At 46.5% G+C, this 22,445-nt stretch overlaps 4 protein-coding genes across 7 annotated transcripts in view; 2 read left to right on the top strand and 2 right to left on the bottom strand.

Annotated features, from left to right (window-relative positions):
• Positions 1–22,445, top strand: part of MED8 (mediator complex subunit 8) — a 50,203-nt gene that overhangs the window by 17,609 nt on the left and 10,149 nt on the right. Inside the window, exon 8 of the mRNA XM_039883504.1 lies at positions 11,218–11,308. Within this exon, the coding sequence (XP_039739438.1) occupies positions 11,218–11,302 (85 nt within the window). The 3' untranslated portion in view covers positions 11,303–11,308. The remainder of the gene's footprint in view (positions 1–11,217; positions 11,309–22,445) is intronic.
• On the top strand, positions 57–5,143 carry ELOVL1 (ELOVL fatty acid elongase 1). Of its 3 annotated transcripts, none has more exons than XM_039883538.1 (8): positions 59–196; positions 2,938–2,997; positions 3,179–3,369; positions 3,546–3,626; positions 3,762–3,818; positions 3,910–4,015; positions 4,102–4,238; positions 4,405–5,143. In XM_039883538.1, the coding sequence occupies exons 2-8, from the start codon at positions 2,952–2,954 to the stop codon at positions 4,624–4,626; spliced, it is 840 nt and encodes a 279-aa protein (XP_039739472.1). In that variant the 5' UTR covers positions 59–196; positions 2,938–2,951; the 3' UTR covers positions 4,627–5,143. The 3 variants fall into 3 exon arrangements, with proteins under 3 accessions (XP_039739482.1, XP_039739472.1, XP_039739466.1); XM_039883532.1 differs by lacking the exon at positions 59–196 and adding an exon at positions 1,373–2,214 and having other exon boundaries at positions 4,405–4,640; XM_039883548.1 differs by lacking the exon at positions 3,546–3,626 and having other exon boundaries at positions 57–196; positions 4,405–4,640.
• On the bottom strand, positions 5,348–9,450 carry CDC20 (cell division cycle 20). Its single transcript, XM_039883460.1, has 11 exons — positions 9,316–9,450; positions 8,942–9,176; positions 8,677–8,825; positions 8,491–8,587; positions 8,177–8,305; positions 7,883–8,079; positions 7,670–7,764; positions 7,292–7,520; positions 7,013–7,138; positions 5,976–6,093; positions 5,348–5,596 (listed from the first exon to the last, which is right to left on the bottom strand). The coding sequence occupies exons 2-11, from the start codon at positions 9,120–9,122 to the stop codon at positions 5,418–5,420; spliced, it is 1,500 nt and encodes a 499-aa protein (XP_039739394.1). The 5' UTR covers positions 9,123–9,176; positions 9,316–9,450; the 3' UTR covers positions 5,348–5,417.
• The window catches only part of LOC120619219 (uncharacterized), a 4,411-nt gene continuing 3,276 nt past the window's right edge, over positions 21,311–22,445 (bottom strand). Inside the window, exon 2 of one of the 2 annotated variants that reach the window (XM_039883483.1) lies at positions 21,311–22,036. Coding sequence is in view for 1 of the 2 variants with exons in the window: in XM_039883474.1 (XP_039739408.1) it covers positions 21,891–22,036 (146 nt within the window). In the remaining variant the exon portion in view is untranslated. The remainder of the gene's footprint in view (positions 22,037–22,445) is intronic. The other variant, XM_039883474.1, reaches the window with a different exon arrangement.

The raw sequence follows: 22,445 nt of genomic DNA, 5'->3' as shown, positions 1-22,445 counted from the left end.
CGGGGCTGGACGGCCCCTCCTGCCTCAGCTGGAGGCCCAATCAGCAGGCGCCCCCCTCCTGGTCCGCCCCCTCCCCCTCTGGTGACAGAAAGTCGGCCCAGCAGATGAGGAAGTGGCAGGCTGGCTGGCCCTAGGGACTCCTCTCTGGCCCTGCTCCCTCCAAGCCCTCCACTGCTGCCCGCCTGGCCCCCCACTGGTGAGTCTGAACTGTCCTGTGCTGGCGCTCCACGTGCAGGGCCCCCTGCCTAGCTGGCCCGGCCCACCCATGCCCTGCCCTGCCCTGCCCTGCCCTGGCTGTGGGCGAGGCTGTTCCTGGGGAGAGTGGGTGGGAGGTCCCAGTTCCCTGGAGCTGGATATCTCCAGCAACCTCCCTCCGGTCCCAGGCTCCCATTTACTCAACCTAGGCCTTCCTCCACAACCTCCTGTCTTATCCCTCTTCCCTCTCGTCCCCGCCCTCTCCTCCCCTCCCTTATTTTCTCTCCTCCTTTCCCCTCCCCCTTCTTTTGCCTGTCTCTTTTTCCCTTCCATCCATCTTGAAGGAAGGACTCCTCAGAGTTCTCCTACGAGGACACACCCAGATTCTCCTCACGCGTGGAGAGAGGTCCTTTTCATAAGCCTTGAGCCACTTCTGACCTCCAGAGTGCGGGCATGTGTGCCTGTGTGTGGTGATCTTGGGGGTGGTGGTTGAGAGATAACAAGTTGGCAAACTCACATGGGTCAGGAAGTAGCTGTGTGTTAGAGCACATGCTATGCCTCCCCAGGTAGGCCCTGCCACAGAGTAGGCAACCAACAAAAATCTGATCCTGAATGAATGAATGAATGAATGGCATCTGTGAAAAGAGATCTGTATGCATCACTGAGGGCAGGTGTGTGTTTGCATGTGGTGTGGATGATTTTATGTTCATTCCCCTGTAAGTGGGCTATATGAGTTTATGTATGTGACCACATTTATCCATGACTCACAGATGTGTGAGTAAACCTGATTGTGAGCATAAGCATTTGCACGTGGTAATGCAGGACCTATGAGGGAGGATGTGTAAGTGTTTTAGATCTGTTCACCATTGTGACTGTAGTTTGGAGCAAGTCTGAGTATTAGAGATTGTGCATGTCAGAGTCCACAGAGGCTTGTTTGGGTGATGTGTCAGAAGAGGGCATTGTTGCCAGCAGGAGGTGTGTGTGCTCTGTGTGCACATGTGTGTGCTAGTCATTGGTGAGTTTGTCATTGAGTGGGGGAGAGAGCTGTGTTGGAGGCAGGTGTGTGTGTGTGTGTGTGTGCGTGTGCGTGCGTGTGGAGTGTACGCCACAGCGCGTGTATGTGTGTATGTATGTATGGGAGGACTTGGGCCTGACCATGGTGTGTGCCCGGGCAGTTGGGGGTTGTCATGGAGGTTGGGGGAGCATCTGTGAGAAGTGTGCCCAGCGAGTGTGTGTGAGGGGTGTATGCGCAGCCTCAGTGGATGTGTCAGAAGGTGTGTTCCTCACTCAGTACTTGCACAGGTTGTTCTTTGGATAGAAGGAACCTGGTCAACTAGAGTGCAGGCAGCTCACAGAGCATTTGCTGCCCTGGCGGTTCAGGATCTGCCTTGTTCCTCTGGGACTGCCTCAGAATCACAGGCTCTGGCTGGCTTTTGTGTCCCTGCAAGCCCTCCCCCGACATTCCTTCAGGCTCTGAGGGGGAGAGAGCCTAGCTCATTAGACCCCACCCTGTGGAAAGGGAAGATTCTTGAGCCATCCCCCATTCCCCCACCTCCTCACATGCCACCGGCTTCCCTGCCCCTCCCTGGGAGAGAGGGGTGATTGTACCCATTCTGAAGTAGGACAAACTGAGAATTTATGGCTAATCTAGGGGAAGATGCCGTGCGTGGGTTTTCTGTAGTTCTCTTTTGGTCAAGGTTTGAGGTGGGGCTTGAACCCCTGGAGGTTTATGGCTCAAAAACTAGAACTTTAGCCTATCTGGCTGGTCTAGGGTGGGTGAGTGGTGAGTCCAGGCTTAACTTGGCTTTCTCAATCCTTGTGGGTCCTGCTCCTCCAGGCACTACCTGTGGCTGGGACTCACCCTCCACCCAAACCCGGGTAGTGCAGCGGGGGCGGTCAGAGGGCGGGGCTGCTGCCAATCTAGTCAGACAGGTGGAGCTGCTGGGGCAGGAGTCTCAAAGAGCCAGGCTCCCAGAGAGGAGTGAGAAGAGAGCATCAGAGAAGAGACAGAGGCTGGAGGTGAGAGCCCAGGAGGGCAGTTCTTGAAGGAGAGGGGAGGAAGGGGCAGAAGGGACCTGGAGGTGAGAATCCCAGAAGGGACAGGAGGGGCCAGGAAGTGAGAGTCCCGGCAGGGGAGAGGAGGGATCCTGGGGAGCGGAGAGTCCTGGAAGGGACAGGAGGGACTGGGAGTAAGAGTCCCAGAAGGGACAGTCCCAGGAGATGAGCAAATGGGACCGAAGCACTTGAAGGGGAGGATCCTTGGAAAGAAGAAAGACTCAGAGTTGGAGAGGTGAGAGACTTCGGTGAAAGGAGAGGTGGTTCATTCTGGAAATGAGTTCCTTATTGGTGAGAAGCTAAGACTTTCTGGAAAGAAAATGAAATTGAGAGTTCTCGTGGAGGAAGAGGAGGGGGAGGTCATGAAGTAAAAATCTCCAGAGAAGAGCAGATAGTGAGGAGAGGGGAAGAAGGTGTGGAGAGGAAGGGCTGAGGAAGGGTGGAACAGCCCTTCCTGGGCAGGGAGGATGTGTGGGAAGCAGATCCCCCCCTCCCGCTCCCTGCCCCCTGCCCCGCCAGACTGCCTCCTCCCACTCCTAGTCCCCAGCAATTCCTTCCTCTCACTGTTATGTCCTTTTTGCAATAAGGCATCAGGAGTCATCTTGTCTGGTTTGTGTCTGTGGGTCGGGGATGGGATGGAGGGGCACAGTCAGCTCTGGCTGACACCCATCCCCTATACCTCCCCAGAGTATTTGGCCAGGATGGAGGCTGTTGTGAACTTGTACCATGCGATGATTAAGCATATAGGTAAGATGCCTTCCACCTGTCCTTCCTCCTGCCCTGAGATCCCTGGATCTAGGACTGTCTCTTAATGGAGAGCCCCTATGAACCTGCTTGACCCTTTGTGACCTGACCTCATATCTGTATACTTGGTGGGAACCGTTTGGACCTTGTGGCCCTTCCTGATTCCTTTGACCCTTATTTGCAGATCCCCGGATCCAAGGCTACCCTCTCATGGGGTCCCCCCTGTTAATGACCTCCATCCTCCTGACTTACGTGTACTTCGTTCTCTCACTTGGGCCTCGCATCATGGCCAATCGGAAGCCCTTCCAGCTGCGTGGCTTCATGATTGTCTACAACTTCTCACTGGTGGCACTCTCCCTGTACATTGTCTATGAGGTGGGCCCCTGGGATGCCTAGGCTTTAATTCCTGCTGGCAGGATAAGGGGCAGGCTTTAGAGCCAGAGCATGGCATCTCCTTTCCAGAGAGACTCAGAGCCATTTCTTCAACTATAAAATGGGAGGGACTGGGAGAGGGAGAGAACTCTGGTGGCCTAATCTACACCCCTTCCTAGTTCCTGATGTCTGGCTGGCTGACTAGCTACACCTGGCGCTGTGACCCTGTGGACTATTCCAACAACCCGGAGGCACTGAGGGTAAGCAGCAGCCAGGACTAGGTCAAAAGCAGCCTGGGGATAGGAACAGTTTGAGTGTGACCTGTGCTCATGGGCCAGTTTAGGGAAGCTCTTGGAGCAGTGTGGGGGTCCTAAGGCTGCCCTGACTTCTTGCAGATGGTTCGAGTGGCCTGGCTCTTCCTCTTCTCCAAGTTCATTGAGCTGATGGACACGGTGAGAGTATATGAAATGTGAGAACTTGAGATGGGGGGGATAAGAGTGAGAGGCACTGGCTCTGAAACCCCTTGCCCTGCTGTTCTCTCAGGTGATCTTTATTCTCCGGAAAAAAGATGGACAGGTGACCTTTCTACATGTTTTCCACCACTCAGTGCTTCCCTGGAGCTGGTGGTGGGGCGTAAACATTGCCCCAGGTGAGTGAAGGCCACTCGGGGAAGAGGGGCAGGTACTGGGGATCAAAGGCTCAACTCTCCTGACCCTGTTTATTGTCCACTCACAGGAGGAATGGGCTCTTTCCATGCCATGATAAACTCCTCTGTGCATGTCATCATGTACCTGTACTATGGATTGTCTGCTCTCGGCCCTGTGGCTCAGCCCTACCTTTGGTGGAAAAAGCATATGACTGCCATCCAACTGGTGAGGGGCCTGGACCTGGCCTATAACCATCCTAACATTCCTAGTCTGGGTCCTTCCCTTATCTGACTTCTCTCACCTTTGACCCCAACCCACCCCACCCCCTGAATATTTAGTCTCTACTCCCTGTTTAGTCCTCTATTCCCTGACCTTTGCCTTTCTGTCCTAGATCCAGTTTGTCTTGGTCTCACTGCACATCTCCCAGTACTACTTCATGCCCAGCTGTAACTACCAGTATCCAGTCATCATCCACCTCATCTGGATGTACGGCACCATCTTCTTTGTGCTCTTCTCCAATTTCTGGTATCATTCTTACACCAAAGGCAAACGGCTGCCCCGTGCAGTTCAGCAAAATGGAGCTTCAGGTACCACCAAAGTCAAGGCCAACTGAGAAACATGCTCTAGCTAGGCGCCCACCTAAGTGCCTCAGGACTGCACATTGGGCAGCATCTGTCATTGTCCTCCCCACCTGCACCTGTGACCAGGGCTTATGTGGTCAAGACTGAACAGGGGACAGGCCCTTCCCTCTCCACAGCTGGCACACAGGGACCATTGCTTCCATTCCTCACCTACTTCTCCCGACCAGCCCCAAGGATGTGGCCTCATTGCCCTCCACTACTCCAGAGCTGGAGGCTGAAAGGGCTGGACTTACTTCCCACTCCCTGCCTTAAACTTGGGAGAGGAACACTCAGGGCTGGCCCCCACCAGGGTCTTGTGGCCTTTTTCCTCATACTGAAGAGGTCAGCAATAATCTGTCACTGTGGACCCAGGCTCCCTCATTTTCCACTGGAGAAGCAGGAGCTTCTCTGATCAAAAGTCAGAGTGGGTAGAAGGCCTGAGAAAATACAGCCTGTGGAGACTGCTTCAACTCACTTATGTCTTCATTAAAAGTGACAGGAGGAAACTAATGAGGCTGTGTGTGTGTGTGTGTGTGTGTGTGTGCGCGCGCGCGCGTGTGCGTGTGCGTGCAGATGGGGTATGAAACATGCTAGCCTGGTCTAAAAACAAGAGGGATGATCAAGGCTCCCACGGGACAGATGTTTCTAGCTCTATGAACACAGTAGGAAGGAGCCACTTCAGAAGGCCACCGGGACAGAGGTCATACAAGGAGAAAAGAGAGAGACGTGACTTTATTAGAAAAATAAAAAAAGCAAACAAAAAACTGAAGTGATGAGTTGATCCTCAACGGATGCCTTGATGGATGAGGCTGCTTTTGGCCCCACTGGCCTTCTCCCGCTCCCTCCGCCGTGCAGGGTCCAACTCAAAGCAGCGCCATAGCCGTAGGGTCTCATCTGCTGCTGCTGATGCCACCGTGGCTCCATCTGGACTCATGGTCAGACTTAGAACCCGGGCTGTGTGACCTGGGGCATGAGGAGGAAACGAGTGAGAGCAGCACATATAAATGGAGACATACTTCTGCCCTCCAATTTTGAAGGCCACCTACTTTTTTTGTTTTTTTATAACAGCTTTATTAATTCACATACCATAAAATTTTTCTTTCAAAATATATAATCCATTGGTTTTTAGTATATTCACAAAGTGGTGCGACCATCACAACAATAATCTCAGAACATTTTCATCACTCCATAAAATAAAGACAGTCTCACATTACCTTGTCCCCTCAGTCCCTGGCAACCATGAATCTGTTTTATCTCTGCATTTGCCTCTTCTGGACATTTTATATAAATAATGATATAATATGTAGCCTTTTGTGTCTGGCTTCTATCACTTAGCACCTACCTTTGAGCTCAGCCACCTTGGCCATGGTTGGGTACTTCCAAATAACCAGCTGGTTCTGGGCAAAGCCATGGCCTGAGATGAGTTCCTTGTAGTGGGAAGACCAGAGGATGGAGCACACCTGTGGAGAGGGGACGGTGTGGGGACAACGTAAGAGTCAGTACAACTCATATCAGAACTTTAGTCCATTCTAATGTTAGGCATCCTGCCAGGTGCTATAGGCTCAGACTTAATCACTACAGTTCTTTCAAAAGCCTTTTGAGAGTTAACAGTCACCTATTTTACAGATGAGGAATCAAGCAGAAGTTCATTGACTTGCCTAAGATCACATGCAAGTTAAGTCAGTAGGTTGACAGAGCCAGAATTTGAATTCTGGCTCCAAAGCCCAAATCTAGAATGAAGGCTACATGGGGCTGGCAGGGGTGGTGGGCGTGGTGGAAGAAGAAGCTGGAATGGTTGCAGGGAGATCCTGCAAGAGCCTGAGATTCCAATGGATTTGTATCATATGCTATAGGTGATGGGGGCCACTGCAAGGTTTAAGGAAGACAGTAACAGACCACCCAGACCACAGTATAGACAGGCTGGAGTAAATAAGAATGCTGAGACCAGTGCAGTGGGCCTCCACCGGGAAGGATGAGACTGAGGGAAGGGGACATATGAGTGATATTCTGATGTGAAATGTATATCTTGATGACTAGCTGAGGAGGATGAAAGATTCTAGAATGGTTTTCAGATTTCTGAATAGGTTCTGTCTCAGACAATATAAGAGGAGGGTGAAGAGGAATACATTTGAGGGAGGCAAAGGGGAAGTGACAAGTTTAATTTGGGACATATTAGGGTCGTGCCACCTATAGACATGGGTGGAGATAACAGTGTTGGAAATATGAGTCAGGAGCTCCAGACTGAGAGCTGACTTAGAAGTTTGGAAATCATTAAGGTACAGAGTTAGTAAAGCCACTGTGGGGACATGGTTGCCCCAGAATACTATAAAGAGTAAGAACACATCTGAGAGTAAGAGGCTGGAATAGGTAAAAGACTACCTGGGAGTGGGCATCTACAGCATTCAGACAGGCCCCGGAGCAGACGTTCCAGATGCGAATGTGTCGATCACTAGTGCCCCCTCCAGTTGCCAAGATATTGGACTGCCAGGGACACCAAGCTACAGCCTAGATGGGATAAAGGTGGGGTCAGCAGGTACTAGACAAGAAGCTACAGGAGTCACAGATCAGCATAGTCCAATCCCACCATTCCATCTCCCTGTAATATTCCGCAGGTCTGGGTGAGGGTCTGCAGAGACCCCAGCCCAGCCCCACTCTCACCTTAACAGCCCCTTGATGCTGGGTGAATGTCTGCAGAGGAACCCAGCCACTTTCTCCAGGAGCACTAGGCCACACGTTGACCAAGTTATCATTGCCACCACTGGCCAAATGTCGTCCATCTGGGGCCCAGCGCAGCCCACAAACTTCCTGGCTGTGACCACTCAGTGTGGCCACATGGTGCTCTGCTACCCGAACATCATGGTGGTGAATGTGGCCAGAGCGTGAGCCACTGCAAGAAGGAAAAAGAGAATCAGGTTCCGTGGCAGCACCAAATGCCACCAGCAGGCCAGAGCTGCTTCAGTTCAGAGGTGTACAGTCTGGGGAGAATAGGCAAAAATCATGGCCTGATTTTGCAACTAACTAGCAAAAACCACTGACCTGGACAAGATATAGCTATTCCAACATAAGGAGCCCACTCGGGCAGAATGACTGGTCATGTTTCGAAGACGCTTCTGCTGTTGCACATCCCATAGCTAGCGAGAAAGAGGACCACTATAATCAGAGATTGGGCCTTGGCATTAACATCCTCCTGCTGGGCAAGCCCACTGGGTCTGGGGGACAATAGAGCTGTGGCACAGGGAGAAGTCTCACCTGCACCTCAGCACTGCTGGTGCCCACAGCCAGGTAGTTGCCCTCTTTGATCCAGGACACAGAAGATACATAGTCCCCAGGCTGCTCCATCTGCAGCAGCTGCAGGATGTCACCAGAGCTAGCACTCCACAAGTATACACTGTTGTCCAACGCCACAGCCAGTACATTCCCAGAGCTCCAATCCACCAGGTTCAGGTCTGCCAAAGGAGCAAAAGGAAGAGCCTGAGATTCCTGTTTGCTTGGTCCGCAGGCCCTCTTTCTCCATCCACCCAGCAAGGAGCAGGCTGCACTTACAGTAGTCATTACGGATTTCAGGGGCATCCAAGATACGGTCTGGAAGGGAAGGAATGTAACGGCAGGTCTTCCGGGTGGAGCCAGGCGTGGCCTTCTGACTATAGAGTACTTTCAGTCTGTTCTGGTAACCTGTGGCAACAGAGTTGAGTCTAGATGCTGAGAAAGTTGACAACTTCCCCTGCCCCTAGCCTGGAAGGCCAGATAAACATTTTCCCTCCCCTCAGTCTTAGGTGGAAAGAGCAGACAGTCATCTCCTCTTAGCCCTGGGGATGTGGGGACCTCGCCTTCAAAAAACCAAGAACTTCGGGTCTTACCCTCTGGGACTTTCTGTGGTTTTCCACTGAGCCGAAGGATCTTGGCTTCTTCCACATCAAAACCATTCAGGTTCAAAGCCCAGGCTTTCTGATGTTCCTGACACATAAAGGTGGTGGTGAGGCAGGATGGCATTATGCAAAGTATACAGAAGGGTCCATTGCCTTAAGTCTTTCTGGGACACATACCTTCTTGGTGGGCGTCTGGCTGTTTTCAGGGTGGTTCTCCTTGCTCAGGAGGAAGCTGGCCACCTCCATCTGGGAGGCACTGCGATGGGGGATATAGCGGTCACCGCCGGGTTTGTTGGGAGTGGTCTGAACCTTGGAGCTGGATTTGCCTGGGGCGGGGAGAAGGAAGCCAGAGGTAAGTCTGACAAGGATCTCAAAGGAGGGGGCACATAGGCTGCTCTCAGCCGTTCCCTCTCCCTCCCCGTGTCCCGCCGCACCCACTGACCTGGAGTTCGGCCCGGGGTCCTGCCAGCGCTGTGGGATCTGTTGGCCGCCCGCATGGGTGAAGGGGCCGGTCCCGAGGCTTCCTTAGCTTTGCGCTGCCAGCGCGCGGGGGGCACATTGGGGATGGGTGTGTCCAGCTGCAGCAGCGAATGCAGGTCACTCTCGAACACGAACTGCGCCATGGGAGCAGAGCGTCTGGAGGGGGAGGGGTCTTCGTAATGGATGCCTGCTGAGCCCTGGGGAAGACAAGTGACCGTGCTCTGGGAGGGCCGACGACACAGTCAGGGCCACTCCAGCCGCAGCTGCGCTGCAGCCCCTCTCAGCCCGGCACCCCCAGCCTCGGCACCTCCAAGGCTAGGCCCAGTAGCCTCTCACCGTGTGCCTGCAACAGGTTCCGATCCCAGACCACCCCTAGACGTACAGACCTACGCTTCTTAAACTCTCCGCTCCAAGCACTCATTGGCTCCTTCAAAACCCAACCGTCGCAACTGTCGTCCTCTCCCATTGGCCTCTATGTCACTGGGGGCGGGTCTTCCGGGGCAAGTCACAGATCTCACGAGAGTCCAGCCGTGGAGCGTGATTTGAAGGGGGAGAGAAAAGCGTAAGACCCGTCCCAGAGAACCAATGTTTGAAAGGGAGAGGGAAGGGGCGGGGAGCGTCTGGGGGTGGGGCCTGCGCTGCCTCCGCCATTCGGAGTCGCTTTCATTCATTCCTCAGGTTCCCCTCGCCCGCCCTTCACACTTAAAGTCGGCTTGCGGATCGTATTTATAATGCCTAAGTGTAGAACTCGATGGTGCGACCTAAAACACTTGAGCCATTTAAAGAAGAAAAAGGCAGCGGGCGGCTGACCAGCGGCAAAGGTGGGACGCAGGGAAAGGGTTGAGAAGCTTAGGAGCAGGAAGAAGGTCAGAGCTAGTTAGGATGCATCCGCCGTTTGCTTTTTGCCTGTAGGAACTCTGCTAGGAAGTAGTACAGGTGTTTACTTTTAAAATTGTTTTGTTATTGTTTTACAAACAGAGAAAATGAGACTGAAAGAGGGATGAATTCTTTTATAGTCAAGAAAAAGGATTAGGATTCAGACCTGCCTATTTGGAACATAAGGTTTGCCTGCCCTGAGAAGACATTGGCTTACCCCTATGGGGCTTTAGAGGTGTCAGGAATTTTAGAGATCCACTAGTCTAATCTGTGGTGGTGCACCCTCCCCATCCTGACAGCGTGTCCATATTTTACAGATGAGGAAGCCCAGGGATTTGACTGAGGTACACAAATTGATGGGAATCCAGGTCTGACTCCCATTCAATTCAGTGTTCTAAAAATGACTTGAATGAATTGCGTGAATATGCTTAGAGGTGAAGCAGTATTAAAATAGTACTACTACTACTAATAATGGGTACCATTTATTGGCCATCTGCTAACTACTGTTTAAACAGTTTACATACATTATTGAGCTTAATCCTTACTCCCATAGAGCATATACTCTATCCCCTTTTATAGAAAAAGAAACTGGGTCAGAAAAAGGTTAGAAACTTGCCTAAAGGCACATGGACAATAATGAGCAGTGGAGTAAACTTTGATGAGGACAGAGAAAAATCTGGGCTCTTAGCCCAAATTCAATATTGTTATTATCTTTGATTTTGAAGTGTTCATGTTCTCTTATTTCCAATTATCTTGGAAAACGAGGAGTTGGATGGGGAGTCCCAGAACTCCAGAGAACATAGAAAATGTAGTCTAGAGTCAGGCTGATCATGGCCTTAAATTTTAAGCTAAGGACTTAGGACATTATTTGCTAGGCCTTGTGGAATCAGTGAGAGTTTCTGCATAGGGAAGGGCCAAACAAAACATCTGAAGGTGGGACATAGCCAGCAGTTTGCAGCTTCTGGAGTATGGGTTAACTGCAGAAAAAAAAGATATTAAGGGTATAACTGTGGAGAGCGGACTGTAAGCTGACAAAGTTCTTACAGTCTGCAAGGGCAACCAAGGGTTACCTCGCCTCAGCAAACTCCTGAGAACAAGAAAGTATAAACATAGACGCAAGCAGGCAAACAAGCTGAAGGTCATGATAAGATATGGCTTGGGAAAAGTTGAAGAAACAGTGTTGTTATACCTAAGGGAAACTGCTTATGCCACCTAGTATGTTCTTGTATAAAAGCAGCTTGCAAAACTAAAACTGCGCCATCGTCTGCCATTAGTGAGTGGGCAGTGGACCTCCTGATCCCAGCTTTCTGTCTTCTTTCTTTTTTCAATCTCCCACTGTTCTCACTCGGGTTTATTTTCTAGGGCCGCGCTGGACGTGGCAGGATTTACCACTTGCTGGATGCTGCTAGTGGCGCCTGAACAGGCACCTAAGCATAGGAAGACATGAAAAAAGGTAAGGTGAGGAGAAACTCCTTCAGAAAAGCGCGCACAAAAGAATAAAGGAGAGGAGGAGGGAGAATGTACAGATAACAGCCTGGTAAAATTTAAGAAAAAAAAAAAATGCGTGTTAAGTAAATTCAAGGTGTTAAGTAAACTCAAGGCCTTTAGTAAATGATAGGAATAGGTTGTAATAATCAGGAGTAAAACATGGGACAACAAGGGTCAAAGGACCGGAACATTTTTGTACAAATGCTTAAAGCTATACTTAGGGCTAGGGGATGTAGTGTGCGCACTCACCAGATTCAGCAAGTTTTAGATTTTATACAGGGAACTTGTCCTAGGTTTCCAAATGAAGGGACAGTGAATTTAGAAACATGGGAAAGGTTGGAATGTGCTTATGGGAACGCTTTTTAGCTGAAGAACCTAAAGATTTCCCTATTCCAACTTTTGCCTTATGGGGATTAGTAAGGCATACTCTTGACCCTGCACCTTCTGCCAGTCGACTTCCTGCTATAATAAAGCAATTAAAGAGTACAGTAGAGGGTTATGAAGCTTTAAAGAAAACTGCCTTCAGCCCCCTCCTTTAACTGAGGAGCTTTTGTCGCCAGAGCATAAGCAGGAGTTAGAAACAGAGGAATGTAAATATTGTCATTCTACAGAGTCCTCTGATAAAGAAAGCTCAGATGAGGAAGGGGAAGAGTCTGCCACAGGACTGGTTGCGGCTATGGCAGAATTATCTTATGGAGCGCCGCCTGTGGCTGTTGCTGTAGTTCCTTCCTGTGGGACCAAGCCTAAGAGAAATACTGTTACTTTGACTGTAACCTCTAAAACCTTATGTTCTCCCATACAACAGGGATTGCAGATAGCCAGAGAGCAAGGAGAAGATACTGGGGGATTTTAAGTCTCCGGTCACTGAGAGACAAGTAGATGGGCAAATCAGTAGAGAACACTCTGCTGTTCCTTTTAAGATGCTTAAAGACCTGAAACAGGCTTATGCTACATATAGGCCTACAGCGCCTTTTACTTTGGCAATGCTTGAGGGTTTTCAGAGTGAAGCCTTGCCTCCCAGGGATTAGAAATCAATTATTATTGAGGGTTTTCAGAGTGAAGCCTTGCCTCCCAGTGATTAGAAATCAATTGCTAGGGCTTGTTTATCAGGGGGAGATTATTTACTGTGGAAGAGTGATCTCAGTGGACAGCAAGCAAGGCTTAATGCTGCTCACAATGTTCCTATAAGTGTTGAAGTGTTGACTGGAGAAGGACAATATTTAAATCTCATGCAGCAGCTGGTGTATCAGGTCCATGCATATCAACAAATTAATATTTGTGCCATGAAGGCCTGACTCAGCCTTCCTACTTCCGGGGCTAAATCAGATTAATTGAATAATGTAAGGCATGGCCTTGATGAATTATACCAGGATTTTGTTTCTCGCCTCTTGCAGGCTATGTCTAGAACAGTATTTGATAGTGAAGCAGGGAATATAATATGGAAGCAACTTGCCTGTGAGAATGCTAACAAACCTTGTCAGACAGCATTAAGACCTTACAGAAAAACTGCCAGTTTGTCTGATTTTATAAGAATTTGTGCAGATATTGGGCCAGCATATGTGCAGGGGGCTGCGCTGGATGCTGCCCTCACCCAGTCTCTAGGTAATATAAAGGGTCCACAGGGGAAGATAATGAAAGGTGGAAATAGTTGTTTCAGAAGTGGTAGAGCTGGACATTTTGCAAGGGAATGTCCCACCAAGAATTTAGCTGGAGGTTCTAGAAGTAACCCAATGTCACGTGGTTGAGGGGCAAGTAAACCTAAAGTGCCTGGAGTTTGGCCCCGATGTCAAAAAGGGGTACATTGGGCCAATAATTGTAAGTCTATCTATGATGTCCAGGGAAACCTGATTCAGGGAAATGGTCCCTGGGGCCGGCCCCGGCCCCACCAAATAATGGGGGCACTAATTACCAATCCATCAGTGGTCCTGCCGCCCAATGTGAATGGCTATCTCAGGCAAGCCCACCATTCAACAACTCTCGCACTACACCAGGAAGCGCAGGACTGGACCTCAGTCCCACCACCCGATACGTATTAACTCCTGAAATGGGGCCTCAAGCAATTCCTTTGGGAGTATGGGGTTCTATTCCTCCTGGAACAGTAGTTTCGGAAGAAGTAGCATGACTGTGAAGGGATTTCAGGTGTTGCCAGGAGTTATTGATGAAGATTATACAGGGGAAATTAAAATGATGGCTCAAATAGTATGAACAATTGTTCAAATATTATCAACTAATAGAATTGCTCAATTAGTATTTATTCCTCATATAAAGGCTGCGAAACTATTAAGTTCTAGGGAGAGGGGAAAATCTGGATTTGGTTCCCCAGATTTTTATTGGGTCCAACAAATTAAACAAGAAAGACCTATAATGCCTTTATTGACAGAAGGAAAAATGTGTTCTGGTCTTTTAGATACTGGAGGTGATGTATCAGTTATCGCTGATAAGCACTGGCCTTCCAATTGGCCCACTGCTCCAGCTTTAACTGAGCTGCAAGGCATAGCACAAGCTCAAGGACCATACAAAGTTCAAAGATATTACAATGGACAGATCTTGATGGTCAACAGGGTTCTTTCAGTCCTTATGTACTTCCTGGTCTGCCTTTTAATTTATGGGGAAGAGATGTTCTGTCACAGCTAAAGATTATGATTTTTAGTCCAAATACTCAAGTTTCTAACATGATGTTTAGACAAGGTTATATCCCTCTTGGCGGACTTGGGAAGGAGCAACAAGGCCATATGCAACTTATACAAGGCCAACCTAAATATGATTGCTCTGGGATAGGATATTGCCGCATCCTCTTTCTACCCTACTGCATGACAAGGTCCGGAGATGGGGACAGAGGCTTCAAGGAATGCATCGTCAAGAACGAGGACGTGGCATGTATTTAGGGATAATTGGTTTCTTAGAAATGATCCTATTAATAGGGGGAATTTGGGTAGCACAAATTCTAGTAAGTGTAAACGCTGTACAAATGGATTTCCTCAAAATTGGCTCTGAGGAAAACATAGTAAATTCCCTGCGTATGGAATCAGTTCTAGTCACCCTGACGTGTCCAGAATGCGTAAACCCTTTATTTGAACAATTATTAAGGGAAATTCCTTTTGATGCGCCTCTTAAAGATGTTATGAATAAATTATAACAAGCTGAATTACTAGAACCAGTTTATACTCCTGTTCCCACGCAGTTAGTAGAAAAATTAGTAAAGGATAAGAAATTTACTCATAAGCCTGTGCCTACTATGGAAAGGCCTCCTTTTGTGGCCTAGTGGATAAATAGAGAACTCTGGTATCCACCTAGCGGGGCTAATAGTATGAAAAGATTACCTGATCTTCCTTTGCCTTATACAGGAGCTTATAATAAAGATAGTATACATATAGTGAATAAAGATGGAATTCATGTGCCTTATAGTAGTTTAAGTTTCATAGAAAGGCTGGCTAGGTCAGGACCTCCTTAGTGCTTAAAAAACAAAGGAACAGAAACTTAGCTTATGAAAGCAGCTTTGTAAAACTGATTTTTATAAATATTTTCCTCATTACTGCACCAAGGAAATTTTTGAACAGCTATGAGAAAGGTTCAGCTTGAACTTTAGATATAGCATAAATCGAATAGCATTTAAAAGATTTCTTCAGGCAGAAAGAAGAACAATGTCTGCCCACAAGCCAATGCTTGCTGTTATGAATACATCTATCTATCACCTTTACTTAAATCAAACTGTATCTTACGTAATAGATATAAGAATTAAAAGTTTAGATTGTTCCATCAGGTAGTTCTGTCCTAATGATTGAGAGAAAAATGTACTAGTTAATCATGAACATTAATAATAATATACTCTATAAGATTTTCTGCTTCGCCTAACCACAGAAATTTAACTCCCTGCTACCTTAACCACAAAGTATAATCAAATGCCAAAATAAAAAGTATAAAAGTTATACTCAAATCACAATAAAATGGAACAGTGTCACACCGCCTCTGAGTTGTGTAGTCGACTGTCTCCCGCGCCGACACCTTGCCCACCTTCGGGGTGCCCTGGATCCTGTCGTGGCTGTACCGTGGCAGGATATCAAAATTTGTAACTGGGGCCTTGGTAGCTCCTGCTACCTCATGTAAGATTACAGCTGGAAAAAATATCTTCGAAGTCTGATGATCCCGTTTGGGTAGACCAATGTCCCCTAATTCAGGAGGTTATCTGCAGCCCAGCAGCTAGTTAATGAACAGCTTAAGGCAGGTCATGTTGAGCCTTCCATTAGTCCTTGGAATACTCTAGTTTTTGTAATTAAAAAGAAATCAGGCCAATGGCAGTTACTGCAAGATTTAAGGGCAGTTAATTTAACTATGGAAATTATAGGTGCCACTCAACCTGGCCTCCCTACTCCCACGATGATTCCAAATTATTATAGATTTAAAAGACTGTTTCTTTACTATACTATTAGATCCTGAAGACAAGAAGCACTTTGCTTTTAGCATTCCTTCACTTAATTTTAAGGAACCCATGAAGAGGTATCAATGGAAGGTTCTTCCACAAGGTATGGCTAATACTCCTACACTATGTTAAAATTTTGTTGCTCAAGCAGTATTGCCAATTAGAGAAAAGTTTCCAAACTCCTATATCATCCATTGTACAGATGACATGTTGCTTGCACACATAGAGGAAAAAATACTACTGCAAGCATATGCTGAATTGCAGGTATCTACAGAACTATGGTCTTTGCATTGCACCAGAGAATGTGCAGAGGTCTGCACCTTTTCCTTATTTGGGAACTATGATTTTGCAGCATATAGTTAAACCACAAAAAGTTCAAATTCGGTTTGACTCATTAAAAATGCTTAATTACTTGGAGATATTAATTAGCTTAGACCGCAGTTAGGAATCACCATAGGACAACTGCAGCCTCTGTTTGATATATTGAGAGGGGATTCTGTTCCTTCTTCTCCCAGAGAGTTAACTCTTGCTGCTAAACAGACTTTATAATTAATAAATGAAGCAATACAAAATACACAGGTTTATCGTATAGATCCCTCTCTGCCTTTGTTACTTGTAATCTGCCCAACTAAGCCCCTACCAACTGAGATTATTTGGCAGAAATCAGGCCCAATAGAGTGGTTACATTTACCAAATTCTGGTCTAAAGGTTCTTAACCCATATTTTGAATTAATTGCTGTCCTTATAGATAAGGGTCACACCCGTATGCAACAGCTCTTGGGAAGAAATCCTGACACTATAATTATTCCTTATAATCAGAAGCAGCAAGTATAGTTAAATCAATATTCTGATTCATGGTCATTATTATTAGCTCAATGTAACACAACTGTTGATTGTTATTATCTACCTGATAAGCTGATATAGTTTTTGCTTCTAACACCGGTAATATTTTCTAAGGTGATTTCCCAGACACCAATCCCCAAGGCCATTACTGTTTTCACAGATGGCTCCAGCAGTGGCATTGCTGCAGTACATACTCCTCCTCAGACTTATTCAAAACAGACTAACATGACTTTGGCTCAGAGAACTGAATTATTGGCTTTAATCTGGGCCTTAGAGCTGTTTCCACAAAAACCTGTAAATATTTATTCAGACAGTGCTAGTGCTTATTTACATACTGTAAGTCAAATGATTGAAACTGCCTTTATTAGACATATGGCATATGAGAGACTCTTTCATTTATTCATACAGCTTCAAAAGTTTATTCAAGCTAGGAATGACCTATGCTTCATTGGACACATACTACTAAAGATACCAGTTCAGGATTTATATTCACTACCGCTCATTCGGGAGAAGGCACTAGTTATATAATTAGTCATTGCTCACAAACATTTGCAGTCCTAAGCCTTCCTAAGCAAATTAAGACTGACAGTGGACCTGGGTATACTAGCAAGACATTTCAACAATTCTGTCACAAATTCCAGATCGCACATGTAACAGGTATACCCTATAATCCTCAAGAAGGCATTGTAGAACGAGTTCATCGCATCCTCAAACTTCAAATACAAAAACAAAAAGGGGGAGTTAGCTCCACGACTCCTCAAAATGTATTAAATCAAGTGCTTTTTACTTTAAATTTTTTAAACACAGATGATGATGGTCAAACAGCTACAGAAAGGTTCTGGTCCCCTTCGGGGAATCCACAAGCAGTAGTTCGTTGGAAAGATCCATTAACTAATGAATGGCATGGCCCAGAATTCTGTTTTAGTATGGGGCCAGAGGCATGTTTGTGTTTTTCCTGAAGGTGCTGACAGACCTCGTAGGCTGCCTTAAAGGCTGGTTAGACATTGTGAAGATGGTGGATGGATCAGACCCAGAGAAGCTCATCCCTCCCCTGAAGCATCTGAAGATCACTCCTCCGGTAATCATTCCATAGTCCAGAGCGACTCGGAGGGCATGTAATCCCACATAGGGGGATATTAAACATTTAACATCAGGACAAGACATGGTTGGATGTCAGGGTTTGTCTGTCACACCTGACCGATCATTTGTGGCCATGTTAGCTTTATTCACTATACAAGTAAGTATAGTCAAAGGAGAGAACTATTGGATATATTATCCCAATCCTCTTGTATTACATCCATTTACATAGGAAGATGTTAATGTACCTGTGTTTGTTGATGACATGCAGGTTCTTGGAGGCCATCCTGATGGCCATATAAAACCACAATGGATGAATTTTAATTTTGGGGGGGTATCATCGGTTGTACCACTGTGTGCAGGGACTCATACTGGAGTTACAGGATGCTTGAGAATTGAATCTTACCTGAAGACGGCCATGTGGTGGCTAGTGTTGCTAATCTCACTGGACTATAGGACATGTTTAAGTATTTGCAGCAATTATCTATTCTTAGATTTTCTAACAATACTATGGTGGTGCTAGCAACTCATCCTCCTGGGATACCTTATTGTCCCAATACTACATCAGTGGAGTTAAAAGGATGGATGAATTGGCTAGAATGTGCTCATCCTCTGCCTTTGGAACATAATACAACCAGATGGCCACAGACAGTGTATGATTGGTCTCATCGCATTGTTGCTCAAAAAGACCGGATGACACCTGGAGGGTACATAGCTTCTTTGATGACCACCCCAAAGGGACACATTCAAAAGGACTTGTGGCTTGCCTTTGCAGCCTTGGACTTTGTTAATCTGTCTGATTCATCTACTGCAGATTTGATATCGAGCATAGCCATGGGGTTTGAGCCTACGTTGCTGCCCCTTATGTCTTTCTAATTGGACAATTACAAACAACTGCTTCTAATGGACTTCTTAATATATCTGGTGTCAATTGCAATCTAACTAATTGTGTAAGTCCTCACAACAAAGGGTCAGATCTATTGGTTTTGAATCAACTTAGTTTTATAATGTTACCAACAAAATTGGAAGAGCCTTGGTATGATGATAGCAGTGTTCAAACTCTGTTAGAAATTAAGTCTGCCTTGAGCAGACACAAAAGAGTTATAGGACTGGTTATTGCTGGTATAGTAGTCTTTGTATCTTTGGTAGCCACGGCAGTTACTGCTGCGGTCGCATTGTCACAAAGCATTCAGAATGCCAGTTTTGTAAATGAATTAGCCCATAATACATCCATAGCTATGAAAAGTCAAAGGATATTGACTTAAAATTAGAGGTAAAATTAAATGCTCTGGAATCAGTTGTTCAGAATGGAAATGAGATTGAGGCCTTGGAGAAAAGGATGAGTTTACGCTGTCATGCTGCCTATAAGGCAATCTGTGTGACTAACGTGATTTATAACCAGTCACTATGGAATTGGCAAAGGGTTAATTTGCAAGGCATCATAACAATTTGAGCTTAGATTTGCATAATTTGCATCAAGAAATTTTAGACATTCAAAATACTAAAGATACTATAATCAATCCTCGAGCTTTAGCTAAAGACTTATTAGATAGTTTGCTAGGGTTTAATCCTTTGAATATGCTTAAACATACTTTTTGAATTTTAGCTGGAATTGTATGCTTACTTGTTGTATTCTTCTGTGCTTTCAGTCAACTGCTGAATCTTCCAATGACAATTAGCACAGTCTCAAATTGGTTTGCATGCACCGCAGCTTCAATTTAAAAGGAAAGGTGGAGAGTGGACTGTAAGCTGACAAAGTCCTTACAGTCTGCGAGGGCAACCAAGGGTTACCTCGCTTCAGCAAACTCCTGAGAACAGGAAAGTATAAACATAGCCACAGGCAGGCAAACAAGCTGAAGGTCATGATAAGATATGGCTTGGGAAAAGTAGAAGAAACAGTGTTGTTATGCCTAAGGGAAACTGCTTATGCCACCTAGTATGTTCTTGTATAAAAGCAGCTTGCAAAACTAAAACTGCGCCATCGTCTACCATCAGTGAGTGGGCAGTGGACCTCCTGATCCCAGCTTTCTGTCTTCTTTCTTTTTTCAATCTCCCACTGTTCCCACTCACGTTTATTTTCCAGGGCCGTGCTGGATGTGGCAGGATTTACCACTTGCTGGATGTGGCATATAACCTCAGAGAATTCATACATTTTAAAATAAAGGAATGAAAAGCTAGATTATACTGACATGGATCTTGAAGTGGGAGGAATTCTAATGTGCAAAATGGTCAAGCAGAATGATAACAGAAGAGGTCAGAACTGGCCATAGAGAAACAAATCATCAGTGACCTTGGAGAGAGTGGGATCAGAAGAGTGGGTGCTCTAGGAAGGGATGCAGAAAGAAGGGTGGGGAGAATGTCGAGGCAGCAAGCATGAACTACTTGTGTGAGAAATCTGGGACTGAAAAAGGGGCAGTGCATGGGAGCTGGAGGAAGTACAACATCAAGAGGCCTATGCCTATGTGAAGGCGAAGGCAAGAGTCAGGGGAGGTGAAAGGGGTCAGGCAAGGGCCAGCTGATAGAATAAGGGGCCTGTGTAGCTTCCCCAGGAAGAAACAGAATAGAAAACACAAGGAGCTTTTCCAGTCTAGGAAAGAAAGATCATTTCCTCTTAGTCTGGAGGGAAGGAGAACAAAGCTTTAGAAATGGGAAATTAGAGGCCGAGGAGCTGGTTAGATAGGAATTCCTACCTAAAAGACTTGAATCTAGGGAGGCAAAGGGCATGGAAGATTTGAATAAAATATAGATATTCAGAGGGTAGAATAATTTAATTGGGACAATAATAAAAATAGCTCAATAAATACTGAGTATTTATTATATACTTGACATTGTATTAACGCTTTTAATCCTCACATGGGAAAATAGTGGAAGAGAAAGAAATCAGATTCTGAAGAATCAAGCTAAAGATTTAGAAGTAAGAAGTGAGCAAGGAGTGAGGTGAATAGGCTCAGTCTGGAGGCAACATACAGGTTGAGACTGGAGAGATGCAAAAGAGAGAGACTGGAGGCAGAGATATTGATTAGAAAGCTGTAGTAGTAGTTAAGTGGAGTTAGAGAAAAGGAGAAGGAATTTAGTAAGTAAAAGTGATCAGGACATGATGGCTGAGTGGGTGTAAAGGCGAGAGGTTCAGTGGTTTGGGTCTCGATCCTAGTCTTGAATCCCTAGGAGTAGAGTTGGAGTCTTGAACACAGCTGGAGGAAGGAATTATGGAAGATGAGTATACTGGATGTCATCCATTTGTCCCATCGAGACCCACTCTTCATCTTTCTCTACCCTGCCCTGTGCCCTGTGAGGCTAATTCATATGGCCTGTATCAATAGATTCCTTTGGGCTCTGGCTTCTGTTTGGGCTTCCAAAAATGGGAGGATATTATGAATTTTGTCCCTCTAAAATTCATATGTTGAATTCCTAAGCACCAGTACTTTGGAGTGTGACCTGATTTGGAAATAGGGTCATTGTAGATGTAATTAGTTAAGAAGAGATTATTTGGTGGGCTCTGACCCAATATAACTGGTTTCCTTATACAATGGGGAAAATTCTTGCACAGACACACACAGGAAGAACTCCATGTGAAGATGAAAGAGAGAAGGGTAATGGTTCTATTTGTTGTGGCGCGATCAATTCTAAGACCCACGGAGCCAATTGAGATGAATTTTGAGCTTTATTAGCCGGCCCCGGCCAGCGACTGACTCTCTACTACACAGGGTTCCAGGAGATCAGCCTCGAGCTCCCAAAAGAGGCAGTTTACAAAGCCTAGCCACATCCTAGTTAACATCAAACAAGCAAGCAGATTAACCACACCCTAGTTAATCATCAAACAAGTGAGCAGATTATCTTTGCCCAGAACCACACCTTTAACATTCCCCACTGGTTTTTTTAGGGGAATTCAAATCATTGATTCCTGCCTGCACCCTTTTTGACATACGTAGTTAACAGTAGGTCTAATCCTCTCCTATTCTGTCAGGTTTCACCTAAAAGCCATACAAAGACCTCCTTACTTTAGGATGGAGAGAATTAAGATGGTCCAGACTGGACCCTTGATAGTCTTATCTTTAGTGGGTCCTCTGTCCGATGCAGGGTCCATTGTTCTGATGTCTGTGGTGGATGCGCAGCCTTGATCCTGGTATGGTGAATCCAATGACGGCGTCCAGCTACCTTGACCGCGGTGGGAGTTGTGAGGATGACAGGGAAAGGTCCATCCCAGTGGTGCTCAAGAGAAGCAGGCTGTACCTTCTTTACCCAGATCCAATCTCCTGGAGCATGGTTGTGTGGCTGGACTGGATGCTGAGTGGTTGTTCTGGTGGTGGAGACCAGTTGGTGGGTCTCCTGCCGTGCGAGATAGAGGGCCTGCAAGGACTTAAGCAGTGAAAAATTATGAACTTCTGTTAGCTTTTCTTCCCCTAACTTGGGGCTTAGTTATTTCTGTGAACCCCGGAATCCAAAGCCTGCAGTAACCTACTGCTCCCAGGAACTCTCGAACCTGTCACTTGGTGCACGGCTGAGGTATCCTCAGAATAGCCTCTATCTGACTAGAGGACAGGGTCCTTTTTCCTTTCTGTAGATTGTACCCTAGGTATGTCACTCGGGGAGTGCAAAGTTGAGCCTTCTTAGCAGATACCCGATACCCATTCTTGTCTAACTCCTGGAGTAGGTCCTCAGTAGCCAGTTTACACTCTAATTCTGTTTCAGTCGCTAGCTAAAGATCATCAACATGTTGTAGAAGTACTACCTCAGGGTGCCTCTGGCGGAATTTGACTAAGTCCTG

Source organism: Pteropus medius, unplaced genomic scaffold (genome assembly GCF_902729225.1).
Source record: "Pteropus medius unplaced genomic scaffold, Ma_sr-lr_union100, whole genome shotgun sequence".
In the NCBI taxonomy this organism is placed as follows: domain Eukaryota; kingdom Metazoa; phylum Chordata; class Mammalia; order Chiroptera; family Pteropodidae; genus Pteropus; species Pteropus medius.
The sequence above is the reverse complement of the archived record's forward strand: the minus strand, read 5'-3'. Positions and strand labels throughout refer to the sequence as shown.